This window comes from Rousettus aegyptiacus, unplaced genomic scaffold, assembly GCF_014176215.1.
Source record: "Rousettus aegyptiacus isolate mRouAeg1 unplaced genomic scaffold, mRouAeg1.p scaffold_m13_p_6, whole genome shotgun sequence".
In the NCBI taxonomy this organism is placed as follows: domain Eukaryota; kingdom Metazoa; phylum Chordata; class Mammalia; order Chiroptera; family Pteropodidae; genus Rousettus; species Rousettus aegyptiacus.
In genome coordinates this window covers 40,896,290-40,911,562 of record NW_023416309.1, presented here as the reverse complement: position 1 = coordinate 40,911,562, position 15,273 = coordinate 40,896,290, and the positions used below count along the sequence as shown (strand labels likewise).

Sequence of the window (15,273 nt, the reverse complement as noted above, 5' to 3'; positions counted from 1 at the left end):
AAGAGTCACTCAGGGGCTACCGTAAGTTGGGAAGGGGGCTGGGCCCCCTCCCTTTCCCATGAGAATCCTTTATTTACCCCAACTAAGGGGTGGGCATGGGGTATTAAATAAGAACTGGAATAGGTGGGGATACTGTACAGAGGGGCCCAGGAAGGGGGCTGGTGGGTAGACAGCAGTTCAGTGCACCTGAGGCTGGGGGTGCCCATGGCAGAGCCCTTCTGGTGGCTCAGGGGGCAGGCCCAGCTTCTCAGCCTCCTGTTCCACTGATTGGCTTCCATACGCACTGTCCTCCTTCACCTCTGCTGGGGTAGAGGACACAGGGAAGGGAATAGGGAATAGTCAAGGCCTTCGGCCTCCCACCCTGTAGGCCCAGATCGATCCTCCACATAGGACCCCTTTACCTGTGCTAGGCAGCTTGTCTCGGGCATCAGGACCCCTCAGCAGCCTCACTCCTTCCTCTAGGCCCATGTCAGACAGAGCTTCCAGCAGGCCCGCCAAGTCCCCACCTGCCAGCTGGACAGAAGGAAGAGGTGTAAGAGGAGCCCTGGGGCCAAGGAAGCACATGGGATCTGAGATTGGGAAAAGGAAGCCAGGCATGGAGCAGGGGATGGGGCCTGACTGACCTTGTAGCTGCGCAGGAGGCTGCCGCTGGGCGAGGCTGTCTTTCGATATGTGTCCACCAGGCTGCGCAGCCCCAGCCGTTCTGCCAGCTCTGCCCAGTTGCCCTGAGCTCCTGGCCCATCTAGCAGATGTTCCAGGTTCTGCAGGACTGTATCCTCTAGTGGCAGCTCTGGCCCTGAGGGAGACACACACAGATGTGTCAGTTACCTCCAGAGATGCTCATAGGCACAGACAGCTGGACACTACCTTTCTTTCACAGCAATATGACAAGGCAGACTCCTTCAGAGGTCCTGAAGGAGAAGAGACCTCTGTGAGCAGGGGCCTAGGGGCTGGCAATGGGTGAAGAGATCTCACCTCCAGGGCTAGGCGGAGTCAGGGGGAGCGCCATGGTGTCCTGAGCAGCATTTAGCAGCAAGGTCTTCACCTGGGGAGACAGCCTCCGCTTTGACTACTCCCATCCCAGTCCTAAAGCCCTGGTACCAGATACTTGACCCTATCCCCAGATTCCTTGTTCCCCAGTACTTCTAGTCCCAGGCTGGCCTCACCTTGGTGCTGCGAGTGAGGTCAACAGGTGTGTGGCCCCGGAAGCTGCTTTGGGTGTCCCTCTCGGGCTCCTCAGAGTCTGAGTCGCTATCAGAGGTGGGGGGTGAAGGCAGTGGGCACAAGGGTTCCTCATTCTCTGCATGGATGTCAGCACCTGGGGGAGGGAAGTACAATGGGAGTCCATCCACACTAAGGACTGCAAAGTGGGGGGAATGAGAGCCCTGCCCTTTCCTCTTCCTGGCCCTGTTCATATGCTCATGAGGGTGAGACTGACCAGCCTTTAGAAGGAGGCGGGTGAGGGTTGGAGATCCCAGTCCAGCTGCCAGGTGTAGGGGTGTGTTTCCCGCAAAGGTTCGAGCATTCACATTGGCACGGAGCTGTGGAGTGCAAGGGAGTGGTTGATCACAGCACCAAAAGCCTAGCTGCCTCTCCCCCTGCATCCTCACCATCCTCGGTCCCTCCACAGTCTTCATTCTCACCTTGGTGACCAGATGGGTGACCAACCCCAGCTCCTCCATCTCTGTGGCTAGATGCAGAGCTGTTCGGCCCCCTTGTCGCTCTGCAGCTTCCACTTCAGCCCCGTTGTCCACCAGCAGATCCAGGCACTCAGGGCTTCGGGCACGGACTGCTAGGTGTACTGGGTACAGCCCTAGGGACACAGGACACCCAGCCTGCAGCTGTGATCCCAATGGGGCCCCCTGACCAGCTGATCTCTACACCTCATGTTCACTCTAGGCACTCACCAGTTACTTTCCCTGGTCCCCACCCTTGCCCCTGGTCCAGATGAAGTGAAGAACTCACCCTCGAAGTCTGGCATGTGCAACAGTTGGGGCATGGTGGGAATTCCACTCTGCAGCAGTGCACGCAGCAAGTCGGGGGCACTGGAACCTGCTCGCAGTGCCAGGTGCACTGCTGAGTCTCCATGCCGATCTAGCAGTGCTGGGTCTGCGCCTACCTGCAGCAGGAAGCTCACCACGCTGGTCTGCCCGGTGATCACCGCCAGGTGCAGCGGCGTCTGGGGACACAAGCAGAGTGAAGCAGGCCCACCCCTGGCCTAGACCCACCTGCCTTCCAACCCCTACCCCCTCACCAATAGGTGCCCCTCACCTGGTGCAGGTGGTTGGTGAGGTTGACAACACCGAGATGCTGGGCATGACAGATGACATGGGCTATCTGTTCAATGACACTGGTCTGCCCGTGGATGATGGCCAGGTGCAGGGGCCTGGGGGTTGGGGTGTGAGACTCTGGCCTAGCAAGCCCAACCACTCTGTGCATCCTCTACCCTCAAAACACCACTGCCCCCCGTAATCTCCCTTGCTGGGGCCTGTTGAGCCCAGACGTCTCCAAGGGCAACACAACACCTGAACTTAATCCTTTCTGAGCACCTTTTGAGGTAGACAAGTGCAATTATTGTGCCCTTCTGATAGTCGACAAAACCTAAGTCTGAAGAGATTAGGTACCTTGAACAGAACTAGTACATAGCATGGGCAGACTTGAAAGCGGGTCTGTCCAACTCCAGAGCCCTGGCTCCTTGAAGGTTCCTTTCTTGCTCCGCACCACCCCGCACCCCACGACTTTCCCGGAGCCCGTCTCCCGCCCACCCGCCCACCTACGTGTCTCCGTTCTCGTCCTGTGCTGTCAGCAGGTGGCGCTGTCCCGCCAGGAGCGCGCGCGCGTCCGCCGTGACGCCGTAGTCAAGTAGAGCTCGGGCGCTGCGCTGTGCCAAGCCGAACAGGCGGGCGTTGTACTCCCGGGCTGGGGGCAACAGAAGAGTGAGCGGGGGCTAGGTCTCCTACCCTCAGCGTCCCGACCGCCCGATTCCGAGGGCCATACCTCGCTGAAGCGGCTCCGGGGCATGCGGTTCGCGTTGGGAGGGCTTGGGAGGTGCCATTGCCTCTGCTTCCCCCCCAGCATCCCCGCCAGGTGACCCGGAGGCCATCTGCGCCCCGCCCCCGCCTCCTGGGTAGCAGCCCATTGGGGCCGTGCTGCCAGACTGGTAGGGGCTGTAGGCCAAGGAGGAGGGGAAAAAGCCGAGGCTGCCACCTGTGGAGACAGGTAGGGCTGTGGGGAGAGGGCACCAGCCAGGACTCTCCCAGATTTCTTCCCCCACAACTTTTCTCCCTTTAAACCCTTCTCACCTCCATTGCCCTTCATACCATAAGGACCCACTCACCTCCTCCAGCTCCTCCATATCCCCCAGCTGAGCCCCCAGAGCCTCCACCCATGTGGGAGCCACCCCCGAAGGGCTGGGAGAAAGCAGGCAAGGCTTTCCTCCGCTTCCGCTGCACTTCCTCCTTGTCTGGGGGCAGAGGGAAATGAGATGTTAGAACCCCAACTCGTGGGCACTCAAGAGCCCTGTCCCAGGGTTGGTAATGGCCCTTTCCCCTTAAAACTCTCAGGCTGGCTCCTAGGTCCACCTCTTCCTGAGACCTTCCCCACTCCTAACTTGACTCACAGGTTCCCTTATCTAGTTGCTGGGAACCTCCCACCCAGCCCCCCACCTCCAGCCCTGATGAGATCTTCAGCCCAGCTCCACCTTCCACCAGTGGGTAATAGGTGAACTGTTTGGAGTCAGAGACATCTCCTCCACGCTTGCGTTTCAATTGAAGGAACACAGTTACGGGACGCTCAATCTTCATCTTGTGATACGGAGGTGTCCGGAACACAATAGCATACTGGACAGAGGAGGATGTAAGGTGTCACTGAGGCCTTGGCCTAGATGGGCCCCTAGCCCCAGCCCCAGCCCTAGAGTACCTGTTTATGAACATCTGTGGGAGAGAAGTCCCCAAAGGCCTGCCATCCATTCTCGTCATCCTCGTAGAACCGAACCTCAATGTCATCTATAGGGAAAATTGAATACTGGCTACAGCTCCTAGTGGAATCTCCAGGGCCATTTGTTCAGAAGTTGTCTTGACCCCCAATCTTGATACCCAGCATCCCTAGTTCCCAGCCTGGGCTCTAGCCTCACCTTTCTGCACCTTGTCGCAAAGCAGATAAACCTCGTCTCCACCCCGCACGGAGCCAGCTGTCTTGTCCATTCGAGAAATCTTCAGGTTCGAGGCTCCAGGAGACTCTGTGGGGGTGGGATATCAATTACTTCAGATGACGTAAGAGTCATGGCCCTATTATGGAGCCAGGTACTTTGTATCATCTGAACATCACCAAGAAGTAGAGGAACCTCTAGAATCTTCATTTACCCAAGACGAAAGCCATACTCAGGGGAAATGACTTGCTCAAGATCACATAACTCATACGTGGTAGGGCCAAGTTCAGACTCAAACCTAACTGATTCCACAGCTTGAAGTTGCCTCCCATGCTCCCTATGACACCCAGGCCTTGCATCCCAGGTAGCCAGGATACTCACTGCTGTCGTGGATGGGTTGAGAGATAACAGGCTTCAGGGGCAGGGAGAAGGAGCCGTCACTGGCTCGAAGGAAGGCAGAAAAGCGCAGTCGTACAATGCTCAGATCCATCACCTTCTTCAGCTCCTTGGCCTCCTGCTCTAGTTCCCGACGCTCAGCCTCTGGAAAGTGGACAAAATGTGATCCCTGGACTCCTTCTCTATTCCTTCCATGACCACCTCCCATAACTCTCCCCCTACCATACCAGTAAGGCCCTGAGGCCTGGAGCGGAGTCGCTGCCTCTGAAGTTTTTGTATCATAATCTCCATCATGTTCTTCTTGGTCACATGCAGGACACCCAGGTTGTTAAATCTGGGTCGGGGAGAGGGAGTTAGAGGTCTTGCAGGCAGTTCTTTCCTCCTGAGGCATCCACCCCACTGCCAGGGCTCTGCTCAGCCCTACTTCCTCTAGGAAGCTTTTCTGGTTTTACTTGGGGCCTTGAGTTCTGGGGCCACCTAAGTCTCTCCCCTTGGTCAGATGCTAAGCTCATAGAGGTGTGCTAGGGCCTAGGACTGGCAAGAAATGAGTGGGCATGCCAGTGGGGGCCAAGAGGGGGGTAGAGGGCACCTACTGGGCAGTCATGTCCTTGGGCCCCACAGACACGGCGCAGACCCCCAGTTCCGAGCATTGCTTGCCCACCAGGCTGTGGGCGTGAGCACGAGGCGGGTCACTGTGTGTTACCAGGTCCACCTCGATCTTAGCTGGTCCCTCGTAGTTACAGATCTGGGAGGGGTGAGGGCTGTCAGTAATGGCCCTGGGCATACTGTCCACTTGCTTCCCCTTAAGCATCATCCTTGCTCACCTTGACAGTGGGATAAGTCTTCCGGCCCTTCTCGCTGGAGGCACCTGGCAGTCCTCCATGGGAGGGGCCTTCACAGCCATATCGAAATCGGAAGCCTCGCTGAAGGTTCCAGGGTAGAGTGACATTATGACCAGAAGAGCCCCCCGCCCCTAGCCAGCCACGCACCCTCCCAGCAGTGACCATAATGACTGGTAGTGTCTGTCCTGAACCACAACCACACCACTGATCAGCAGCAGCCAACCATCCCAACTTAAAGGGGCTTCTGTGACCCTCCCTGTAGCCACCCAGCCACAACTACCCATTTGCCCCAGAGCTGACGCCATCCCATACCATCCCTTCCATTCTCTCACCTGCTTAGGCTGTTCCACGATGACCAGGTATGGGCCATCAGCTGGGGACAGAGGGGCCTTGATGATCCAGGATCTTTGAGCCCATCACCAAGGCAGAGGAGATGGGCTCCCTGCCCCCCTCCTTCCCAAGACAAGGGTAGGTTAGAGGACTTACTAACCTGTCTCTGGGGCTGGCTCTTTGGGCTCCACAATGGATGGGTTGAATTTGAAATCATCATATTCAATGATGCCATCCAGACCCTGGTTTAGAGACAGACTAGGGTAGCAGCTGACTGAGCCACCCCCCAGGGCCTTCCACCTCCCAGCTCTCTAAGCCCTCAGTAATCACTCCCACTCCTCTCCAGGCCCATAAGAGAGCTTCCATTGGAAGCAGTTTGCAGACAGACTAATAGGCAGGCTGAGCGATAAACTGGAGGCATTACAGGTGTAGGGAAGCCAAGGGCACTCCAACAGAACCGCAGACAAACACAGGGGGCAGCCGGCCGGCTTTGGGGCCAGAAGGAGTGACTCACTGGGTCGTAGCAATTCTCCATGTCTCTGGGCTAGGCCCAGCTCTGTCTGGTGGCTCCGGCCGGGTTCTCTTTCCCAGAGTTTCAGGCGCCCGCCTGGGGGTGGGGGTGGGGTGGAGTGCGGGGGGAGGAAGAGACAGATCAGGACCGGAGTGGGGGGGGAAAAGGGGTCCAGATTTGGGGGAGGGTCGGATCTTCTCCAGCCACCCGTCCGGGTGTGGCGGGCGAGATCCGGTGGAGGACGAAATCCGGAGCTGGGCTGGGCTGGGCTGGGCCGGGCTGGGGAAGGGGCAGGAAAGTTAGAACAGCTTAGGAAAGTCCCGAAAATACCAGGGGGAGGCGGGGCCACAGGGGGGCGGGCCTGGAAATGACGCAACTGGCCACGCCTCCTCAGTGGGAGGGGCGCCAGGTCTACGCTGGCTTGTGGATGCCTGTAGCTTGTCTGTGGACTGAGGGGCAACCAGATCCAGGGAAGCCCCCCTGGTAGTTGGTCCTCCCTCCTTCCTCCAGGGCTGGGGCAGAAACCAGAGGGTCTTTCACAGCCGAGGGAAGCTCCTTGTCTGGGGTGAGGCCCGCCTCCCGCCCCCTTCTCCTCCCCCATTCTGGAGCAACCTTGGGATTTTCTACCCCGAGGGAGGCCACGGCTGATTCACCCCGGGGGCTTTTGGGGGGACATTCCTGCTGTAGGAAGGCCTCCTTCCCGAAGGCCTGTAGGTGGGGGCTCTTCCCCGTTGGGGGCCCCGGAGTTCTGCCCGGAGAACTGGTCTCTGGGGTTGCGGGGAGGGTGGAGGAAAGGTGTCTGCTCCTTGGTATGGGCTCTTCTATTCTGTCCCCCCGAAACATCTCGGCAGCCTCTGATTTCCACACCGCATCTGTTTTGGGTACCCATGCCCCTACCCCAGTCCCATAGCCCGTGTGTAATACATGTGTGTCTCCATCACAGGTATGCAGTGTATTTTGGCCCATGTGCTTGCATGCGTGTTGTGTATGCATGGCGTCAAAATGCGTGTGCAACTGAACATGTCTGTGTATAGGTGAGTTTCCTTAAGCTTCTCAGTATGGACACATGTCTGAGCATGTTTTGATGTATAAGGGCACACATAGGTGAACTTACTGAGTTTGTACATGAAGGGTATGGATCCAAGTACCTGTGCATGGGTGAGTGTATTTGTGTATGCCTGTGTGTGTGAGTCTGAGTGCAGGGAGGATGCTGTGCACTCGCTAGCATACGCACGGGTCCGCGTGTCTTTTTACAAGGATGTCGGTGTGTATCCGAGTGTTTTGTTCCTGTGTGTGCATTTGCCGCTCTCCAGCGCTGGGGCCTGCTCAGTTAGGGGCCCTCCCTCCGCTCTTCCCGGTGTCCCGGCCACCCGGGGGTCTGAACCTGGTCACTCACCGCGGCGGCGGCTCCGGTTCCGGCTTCTCTCCTGGCCCGACCCACCTCGAACCGGTCGCGACACCTCCCAGCCACCAGGACTCCAGCGGGGAAAGCCCCTTTACCGCCCCCGGGAGGGGGGAATTCCCGTGACGTTTCCGTGCGTCACGCCCTATGCCCTTTTTCATTGGTTGAAAGTTTAACTCCCGTCACGCACAGCCAATCGGAAGCGACTGAGGCGCGCCCCTTAGCGGGGAAAATATTCGCGCAGCGCTGGGAGTTCGGAGTGGGGATGACTGTCAGGAGCGGGGTCTGGCCAGGGACCAGCCCTAGGCGGGATCCGCTGACGGAGCAACACCAACAGGCCGAGGGGCCCTGACTCTGGTCTCCTCACTCACCCAGGCCTGCCTTAGACGGTTGGCAGCGCCAGCTGCTACTCGGCTCATGCTGAGCCTAACCTTTGGCCACCTCTGAAACCGGGGAACCCCAGGGGGAAGCTGACGAGCACCATCTTCTGGTCCCCCGCCCAGAGCAGGGCCCCGCTGCCGGGAAGAGTCAGGGGAAGAGGAAGGAAGTTGATCTTGCTGTCAGTCCCAAGGCGCCATCTGGCGGCCTCTCCGGAACCGCAAAGAGACTCCCTAATCGTCCTCTCTCAGTCTCTCATTCTCTCCTGGAAGAGACTATCTGGACCTTAAACTTATTCTATAAATGGCAGTTCATAGCGGCCCAGACTTTAAGACCTGAGCTCAAGAGCTCTGCGTTGGGAGAAGGAAATAAGGTGTTCATCTGGGAGACTCAGGTTTTGCTCATCCATCATGGAGATTTGGAGATTTGGAGTTTTGGAGTTTTGGAGTTAAAAAGGCATCCACAGTCTTAATAGTGCAAACTTTCTCTCACATAGGAAATCACCCTTTATATAGTTCCCAATGTCCATTTTAACACTTCTAGTGGCCGCTAGGTCAATACAGGATTTCACAAAGTACTGATTCTGAGATTAGACATCTCTTGTTTGGTTTCTCTTTAGGAGTTGCCATGAGTAATCTCCATTACTGGAGTTATCCTACCTTGGGCTTACGGTGGAACTCAGGCTGTTGTTTCAGATCTTTCCTGCAACTTGCCCTTGACCTTCTTAATAATGGAATTATAGGCCTGCACTAGCTCTGTATAAAGGGAGACTATTATGGTCCTTGATTTGGGCTATTTCCTGTTACTTCTCATTTTGCCCACAAATTGAATGGCCAGGTACTATATTAAGGTACTTTAGTATAAGTTCTTGTTCTTTCCCCAACAACCCTAGGAGATTACCTTACTTTACCGATGAAGAAATTAGAGGTTCAGAGAAGTGAAGTAATACAGCCAGAAAGGGATAGAGGGAGAATTAAAACCTAGTTCGTTAACTCTAGGATGAAGCTCTTTCACCTAAAATTTGTATAAAACAAAGCAGGACTTTCCATCCTACTTTGGGCTTCTCAAAGGAATATGATAAGAAACCGTCAAACAATTTGCTGAAATCCAGGGATAGTGTCTACTACATTCCCCTATAAATTAGATCCCTAACTGTTAAATTAAAATAGAAGGAGGTTAGTTTGGTATACTTCAACTTAGCAAATGTGCCCTGGTCACCATCGATTATCATTGTCCTTTTAAAATGTTAACAGGCTGCATCTACTGCAAGGATAAAGATTGTTCTTAGCAATCAGTCTGTTGAGACATTCCAGAAGATGTGGATATCACTATGAAGGAACACATGATTACGAAGGGCCCCAGAGGAACCCTGCTGCAGAACTTCAATCACGTCAATGTAGGACTCGGTCTCCTTGGAAAGAAAAGGAAGAGGCTCCACTCCAGGTTGATAAATGGTGGGGAAATAGAAAGGAACTGGTTACTGTTCGTACCGTCTGTAGTTGTGTACAGAACATGATCAAGGGTGTTACACTGGGCTTTCTTTACAAGATGAGACCTGTATATGCTCCCTTCCCCAACAATGTTGTTATTCAGAGAAATGGTTCTCTTTTTGAAATCTGAAATTTCTTAGGTGAAAAATATATCTGCACAGTTCAAATGAGGTCAGGCATTGCTTGTTCAGTATCTCAAGCCCAGAAATATGAGTTAATTCTTGAAGGAAATGACATTCAACTTGTATCAAATTTAGCTGCTTCGATTTAGCAAGCTACAACAGTTCAAAACAAGGATATCAAAAAATTTTTGGATGGTGTTTCTGAAAAAGAATCAGTTCAGCAGGTTGATGAATAAGGTCTAAGTTGTCCAGCTACAAAAATGCCAAGATATCAGATGATTCCTTAGACTTATTTGTGATATTTTAAAAATACGATAAAAGTTGTGTATTGAAAAAAAGTCCTCATAAACCACTAGCTGAAATTGGCATGAATTTTTCCAGTCTCCACAAGTCTCTAAAAGCACTCCTAGGGTTGAGCTATTTTAGTCATAAGATTCTGAGCTATAATTTATCCAGAGATTAAAAAAGGAAAACGTTTATTAAAGAAATTTTCAAACATATAAAGAGTGGCGAAAAATAGTATAATGAACCCCCCTACACCCATCGGTCACCTCCAACAATTCCCAATGTTGCCTGGAAATTTTAAATGAGTCAAAGTTTATTGTCAGTTGCGATAGCCTCATCCATCTGGGCTTAGGAAACCTCTTTATTGCTTGTCCCACCAGTTTCCAACCTAATAATTATCTCTGTTGCTGTACCTAGTCCTAGCGCTACACTTGGCCCAAAGCAGAGGCACTATAAATCCACTCTAATTCATTCACCAATAAATAGTGAAGACGTACTCCAGGAGACAATGTCCATGTTTGCAGATAAAAATCAAAGGGATGTATAATGTGTCAAGTGGTGATGTGTGATGGAAAAAAAGTAGGTAAAGGGGTAAAGAGTGATAAGGGTTTTGTATGTAGCAGGCAGAGGAGGCTTCTCTGATAACATTTGAACGGTGACTTAAAAAAAGTGAGGGAGTGAGTTACGTAGATATCTGAGGGAAGAGCTTTCCAGCAGGAGGGATTAGCAGTGTAAAGGTCTGATAAGAATGTGTTTGGCATATTTGAAGAACAGCAAAGTTAGGTGGGATAAAGTAAGAAATTAGAATTTTATTCCTATGGAAAGCCATGGGACAGTTTTGAGCAGTGAAGTGAAATTGTTATGACATATTTTTAAAAGATCCATTTTGGCTGCTGTGTGGAGAGGATAGAGATCATGGGAGTAGAATGTAGGCGGGAGACCAGTAGACTAGTAGTGGCTTAGACTTGGGTAGTAGTTGGTGAGGATGGTGGGAAATAGTCCCATTCTAGATAGATCTGAAAGATAGAAGCAACAAGACTTGCTGAGGAACTGGATGTAAGATGTGAGAAAAGTGGGGGTCAGTATGGCATAAGAACTTGGAAAAATGGAGTTTTCCTTTAGTAATATGAGGCAGACTAGGGGAGGAATAGATTTATAGGGGAGTAATCAAGAATTTTTCCTTCTAAATTTGTTAAGTTTGAGAGCCTATGAAGCATGTGAATGGAGATGATCCAGGTAGTTGGACACAGAGCCAGTGTAATGGATGGTATTTAAAGTTTTGACAGTGGACAACATTACCTAGCAATCTGAATGTAGAAAAAGGAATCGAGGACAAAGGGGCATTCTAATGTTCAGAGGCTGTAGAGATGGGGAAAAGCAAATAATGGAAATTGAAAAGGCATGGCCAGTGAAGCAGGAGAGAATCAAGAAAAGCTAGTGACTCAGAAACCCAGTGAAGAATATTTCAAGGAAAGGGTGATAAACTGTTGAACTAAACTTCTTGACTGAAGCCCAGGAGCTGAGGGGTTCTGTTTCCTCAAGGCCATTTGTCTGCCCAGCAGTGAGCCCTAGCAAAGGCAAATACATGAGAGCTGGAATGGCCACATTTTTTGTTGTTCCTAGCATTTTTTAGGGGTATGTGTGTCCATTGTAGCTAATTCTATAGTTAACCTTTGGACAATGTGCAGTTAGGGGCACCAATGTTCCCACAGTCAAAAATCCATGCATAACTTTCGACTCCTCTAAAACTTAACTAGTAATTTATTCTTCCTGATATCATTCTTATGCGCTTAGGAAACTCACATTTATTCTTGGTTGTATCTCTTTCCAGTTTCCTAGTGAATGCTTTATTCATTAGGTAGGTAATAGCCTGTTTCTTTAGATGCTCGACCTTTTATTTCTCATGAAAAGCTACAAAAAATGTATTACAATGGTTTGACCTAAGATTTTTCAACTTTATGATAGTGTGACAGTGACATGCATTCAGTAGAAACTTTCAATTGTGATCTTCTCGAGGCTAGCGAAAATGCTTACTATATGATACTCTTTTGTGATGCTGAGCAGTGGCAGGGAGCTTTAGCTCCCAGTCAGCTACGTGATCAGGAAGGTAACTGATACTGTCATGTATTCATTGTGTTAGATGGTTTTGCACAACTGTAGGCTAATGTAAGTGTTCTGAGCATGTTTAAGTTAGGCTAGACTAAGCTATGATGTTTGGTAGGCTAGGTGTATTAAATACATTTTTGATTTATGATATTTTCAATTTATGATGGGTTTATCGGGACGTAACTCCATGGTTAAGTCAAATCTGTAGTTTTGGAGGGTTTCCATACCACCACTTTTGAATTGAAGAGTCACAGGAAAGACAGGCCTAGGGTTGAGTCCCAACTCCCTAACTTTCCAGGGACTTGGCCTCTCTGAAGCTGTTGCCTCATTTGTAATAGTAGTAAATGCTTCTGCAAGGTCGTGTGAGCAGTGCACTTGACACTGACAAACATGAGTGCTCTTACAGGCCCTAGCTTCCTCTGAACTTGTTGAAATCTGCTATCCTAGAGTTCTTATAGGAAACATCATTAAGAACATTTCCCTCTGAATTACTGTATTACTTTTCCACAAGGTCACAAGGTTGTGTGTGTGTGTGTGTGTGTGAGTGTGTGTGACTTTTAAATCACCAAGCTATTCTTCCTTGTTGGTCAGAATTAAGGCCTAAATATTTTCTCTTGCAGCATCCTTTACCTTCTGAGACAATACTGTCAACAATACAAGTCATGCATATGTCAGCTGATCTTTCTTTAACAGAAGACTTTCAACAAATGTTGCTCTTTGGTATACAGTACAGAGTTGATCCGTTTGTGGTCACTGTAGCTCATTTTCTAATATTTGCAGACCAATTGAGGAACAGACTTGTCATATCCCTTTGTTCATAAGATGTTTTTCCAGACTTCCTTGCAGCAGCCAACCTTATCTCTCCCAGAGGGAAATGCACAGTAGCTGCTAGGCAGAGCTTGTGGGGTTTGTAAAGAGATATCATAGCTGTTATCAAGCAAAGGGCCCTAGTGTTTTCCTGGCTGCAGATCCAGGCTTTTCTGTGCTCATAAAGTACAGATTATGAGTATAGTCATACTCGTAATTTCTTCAGGGACAGGGGCAGGGGAGTCTTCCGGTTAGTGTGGGAATCAGGCATGGTCTGGACTACTTGGGGGAGAAGGTAGGGAAGAGGTAGAAACTAGTGTAGGAGCTTCAGGTCTCATGTCAGTATTTTCCCACATCGGTCTGTTCCCATTTCTGAGAAGCCCTTTTCTACACCCAAGGGAGGCACTTACAGAGGTCCAGACTCCCAGTAACATCCACATGGTTGTGCTGAGCACAGGGAAGCCCCATGTGCTGAAGGATCACATAGCCAGCTGGGCCCAAATGAAGAGGGTGAGTGCCCCTAACTCTCTGTGGTAGTACAACAGAGTACCATTCCTTACATTCCCCTCCCTCCAGAGGGAAAAGGGACCATTATGGAAGAGGAAACCAAGATGACATACATGTTTCATTTGGGAAAGCTTAATACGTAGTATTCTATATCCCACCCACAGTACCTCAGCCCTGCAGGGGCCACATAGCCTGCCCCATGCATACCCTCATCTGTCTTACACTGATGAAAAGGCAAAGAGGAGGGGTTCTCCAATCATGCTCCAGTGAGTAGGATGGATGGAGGCTGTGCGGTGGAAGAAACTGTCCCTTCTCAACTTGGGGCCAAAATGAAAGCCCTGTGCCCAGATACATGCATAATCACAGCTGTGGGTAACATGGCTCCCCTAAGCCCCATGGGCTCCTTTGTGCTCCTGGACCATAAGGCGCATCTGAGAGAAGACTTCTGAATAACTACAGCTCAGCTCTGGTTTCCCTCCTGAGCTGTCTCAGGTGTCTTCTCCCTTGGAACAATTAGGGGAGAGGACAACTGCCCAAACTCCTGGCACATTCCTGGTGACAGGGGTACACTTTGTGCTGCTGCTGCTGCTCCTGGGGGCCACATGGGCCAGACTGTTGTTGGTAGGCTCCATGTCACTTCTGCTCACGCAAGGCCCAAAGCCTAGGTATCCTAATAACATGGTACTCATAAGCTCAAGAAGGAGACCAGAGGGAAAAGCAATGATGTTGGTACTAAGACATTTATTACATCATAAAAAGTCCACTGTTGTCCTGTTTTTCCATATGTACATGCTCCTGTGGGCAGTCCCCCTGTCTAGCCCCATCTGCCCACCCTCCATAGTGCCAATCAACCTTCCAAATTGACCAACTAATAAAAGAGGAAGAACTGGAGGAAGTGGCCCAGGGATAATGAGAGTGGGGACTGGAGAGGGAAACAAAGTGCAGAGTGGTTAGCTTAGCTCTCAATGCCTGACCACAGGCGGGAGGGGCACGAGGGTGGACACAGTGGTGCCTCTCCAGAGCTGCCAGGCTGCAGGTGTTACCTGAGTATGCTCTCAGGTTGCACCTCCAAAAATGGAGGGCAGAGGTGGAAGAAGGTCCTGCAGCCTGATTGTGGGCCCCAGGAAGGGCTATAAAAGTTCTTTTTCAGGTCCCCATCCAAGTAGCAGCAGCAGCAGCAGCTTGGGTTGGGCTTAAAGAGTTTGTGGCCCCTGGGACAGCTGAAAGGGGGGACCAGGAACAGCCTGGTAGTACTGGTCCTGATCTCGGAGGGGCCTGCCTTAGTTGACCTCAGAGGTGGGCATGGGGTCTGTGGGGCGGGGTGTGGCCAGGAGGGGCACTGGTGAGGTGGCTTCAATGAGAGCAGGGTTGAGGATGATGGGCAGAGTCATGGGTGGCACGCCCACCTGCAGTGGGGAGGCCAAGGGCTGCAGGATCAGTGGGGGCTGAACCAGGGGTGGAGGCCCTTCTGGGGTAGGGCTCAGCCTGCTAGGGCTAGACGCTGCTGGTGATCCCAGGGAACTGCTGTTGGCAGGTCGGGGGTCGTCAGGCTTCTCAAAGTCTGCAGGGGGATCAAGGTGTCTGCAGTCAGACTCCCTCACTCCTTAGCTGGTTTACTGACCACCATTCCTCCCCGTTCCCTGAGCCCAGGCTATATAGGTGAGCGTCTCCCTTGAAATGCATTCCAATGTCCAGCTACCGTATCTCTGTCCTCTACCTCCTTTGCTACACTTCCGGTTAATTTTGGTCTGGTCTTTACTAGACTCCCTGAAGGGCAACCTCTGCATATCCTCTAAGTCCCTGACCTAGTCTTTTCCTCCCAAGCCTGAAAATCTTAAGCAGCTAGCTCATCATAGCCCATTTGGCCCTGCCATTTCCCACATGATAAGCAGGTAAACAGGATTCTCTAGTTCCCTCCTTCACCTGGCTCACTGCCCAAGCTCAGCAGCA

The 15,273-nt window shown here is 51.7% G+C and overlaps 2 protein-coding genes and 1 pseudogene across 14 annotated transcripts in view; 1 reads left to right on the top strand and 2 right to left on the bottom strand.

The window, feature by feature from the left end:
* Positions 1–22: 22 nt before the first annotated feature.
* NFKB2 (nuclear factor kappa B subunit 2) lies at positions 23–7,804 on the bottom strand. Of its 5 annotated transcripts, none has more exons than XM_016154545.2 (23): positions 7,623–7,751; positions 6,230–6,322; positions 5,876–5,957; positions 5,718–5,758; positions 5,368–5,466; positions 5,137–5,288; positions 4,771–4,877; positions 4,529–4,687; positions 4,133–4,237; positions 3,919–4,004; positions 3,701–3,839; positions 3,338–3,463; positions 2,998–3,207; positions 2,778–2,919; positions 2,272–2,386; positions 1,966–2,179; positions 1,644–1,813; positions 1,439–1,541; positions 1,167–1,318; positions 976–1,045; positions 624–796; positions 402–513; positions 23–302 (listed from the first exon to the last, which is right to left on the bottom strand). In XM_016154545.2, exons 2-23 carry the CDS (start codon positions 6,248–6,250, stop codon positions 178–180), a joined length of 2,703 nt encoding a protein of 900 aa, XP_016010031.2. In that variant the 5' UTR covers positions 6,251–6,322; positions 7,623–7,751; the 3' UTR covers positions 23–177. The 5 variants fall into 5 exon arrangements, with proteins under 5 accessions (XP_016010031.2, XP_016010032.2, XP_016010030.2 ...); XM_016154546.2 differs by having other exon boundaries at positions 23–299; positions 7,623–7,650; XM_016154544.2 differs by lacking the exon at positions 5,718–5,758 and having other exon boundaries at positions 23–299; positions 7,623–7,804.
* A 1,031-nt stretch (positions 7,805–8,835) lies between these two features.
* On the top strand, positions 8,836–12,269 carry LOC107515537 (annotated as a pseudogene).
* A 1,775-nt stretch (positions 12,270–14,044) lies between these two features.
* Positions 14,045–15,273, bottom strand: part of GBF1 (golgi brefeldin A resistant guanine nucleotide exchange factor 1) — a 99,016-nt gene continuing 97,787 nt past the window's right edge. For 3 of the 9 annotated variants that reach the window (XM_016154534.2, XM_016154537.2, XM_016154538.2), the window contains one exon: positions 14,051–14,884. In XM_016154534.2, coding sequence (XP_016010020.2) covers positions 14,604–14,884 — 281 coding nt within the window. In that variant the 3' untranslated portion in view covers positions 14,051–14,603. Of the gene's footprint in view, positions 14,885–15,273 lie in introns of all 9 variants that reach the window. The other 6 variants (XM_016154533.2, XM_036223682.1, XM_016154539.2 and 3 more) reach the window with 3 other exon arrangements.

Coding starts and splice junctions, on each gene's coding strand:
- NFKB2 (XM_016154543.2), bottom strand. CDS start 7,789: ATGAAAAAGGGCATAGGGCGTGACGCACGGAAACGTCACGGGAATTCC. Junction 4,238..4,528: donor TCAACCCATCCACGACAGCA/GTGAGTATCCTG, acceptor CCACCCCCACAG/AGTCTCCTGGAGCCTCGAAC. Junction 797..975: donor GACTCCGCCTAGCCCTGGAG/GTGAGATCTCTT, acceptor TGTCTCCCTCAG/GGCCAGAGCTGCCACTAGAG.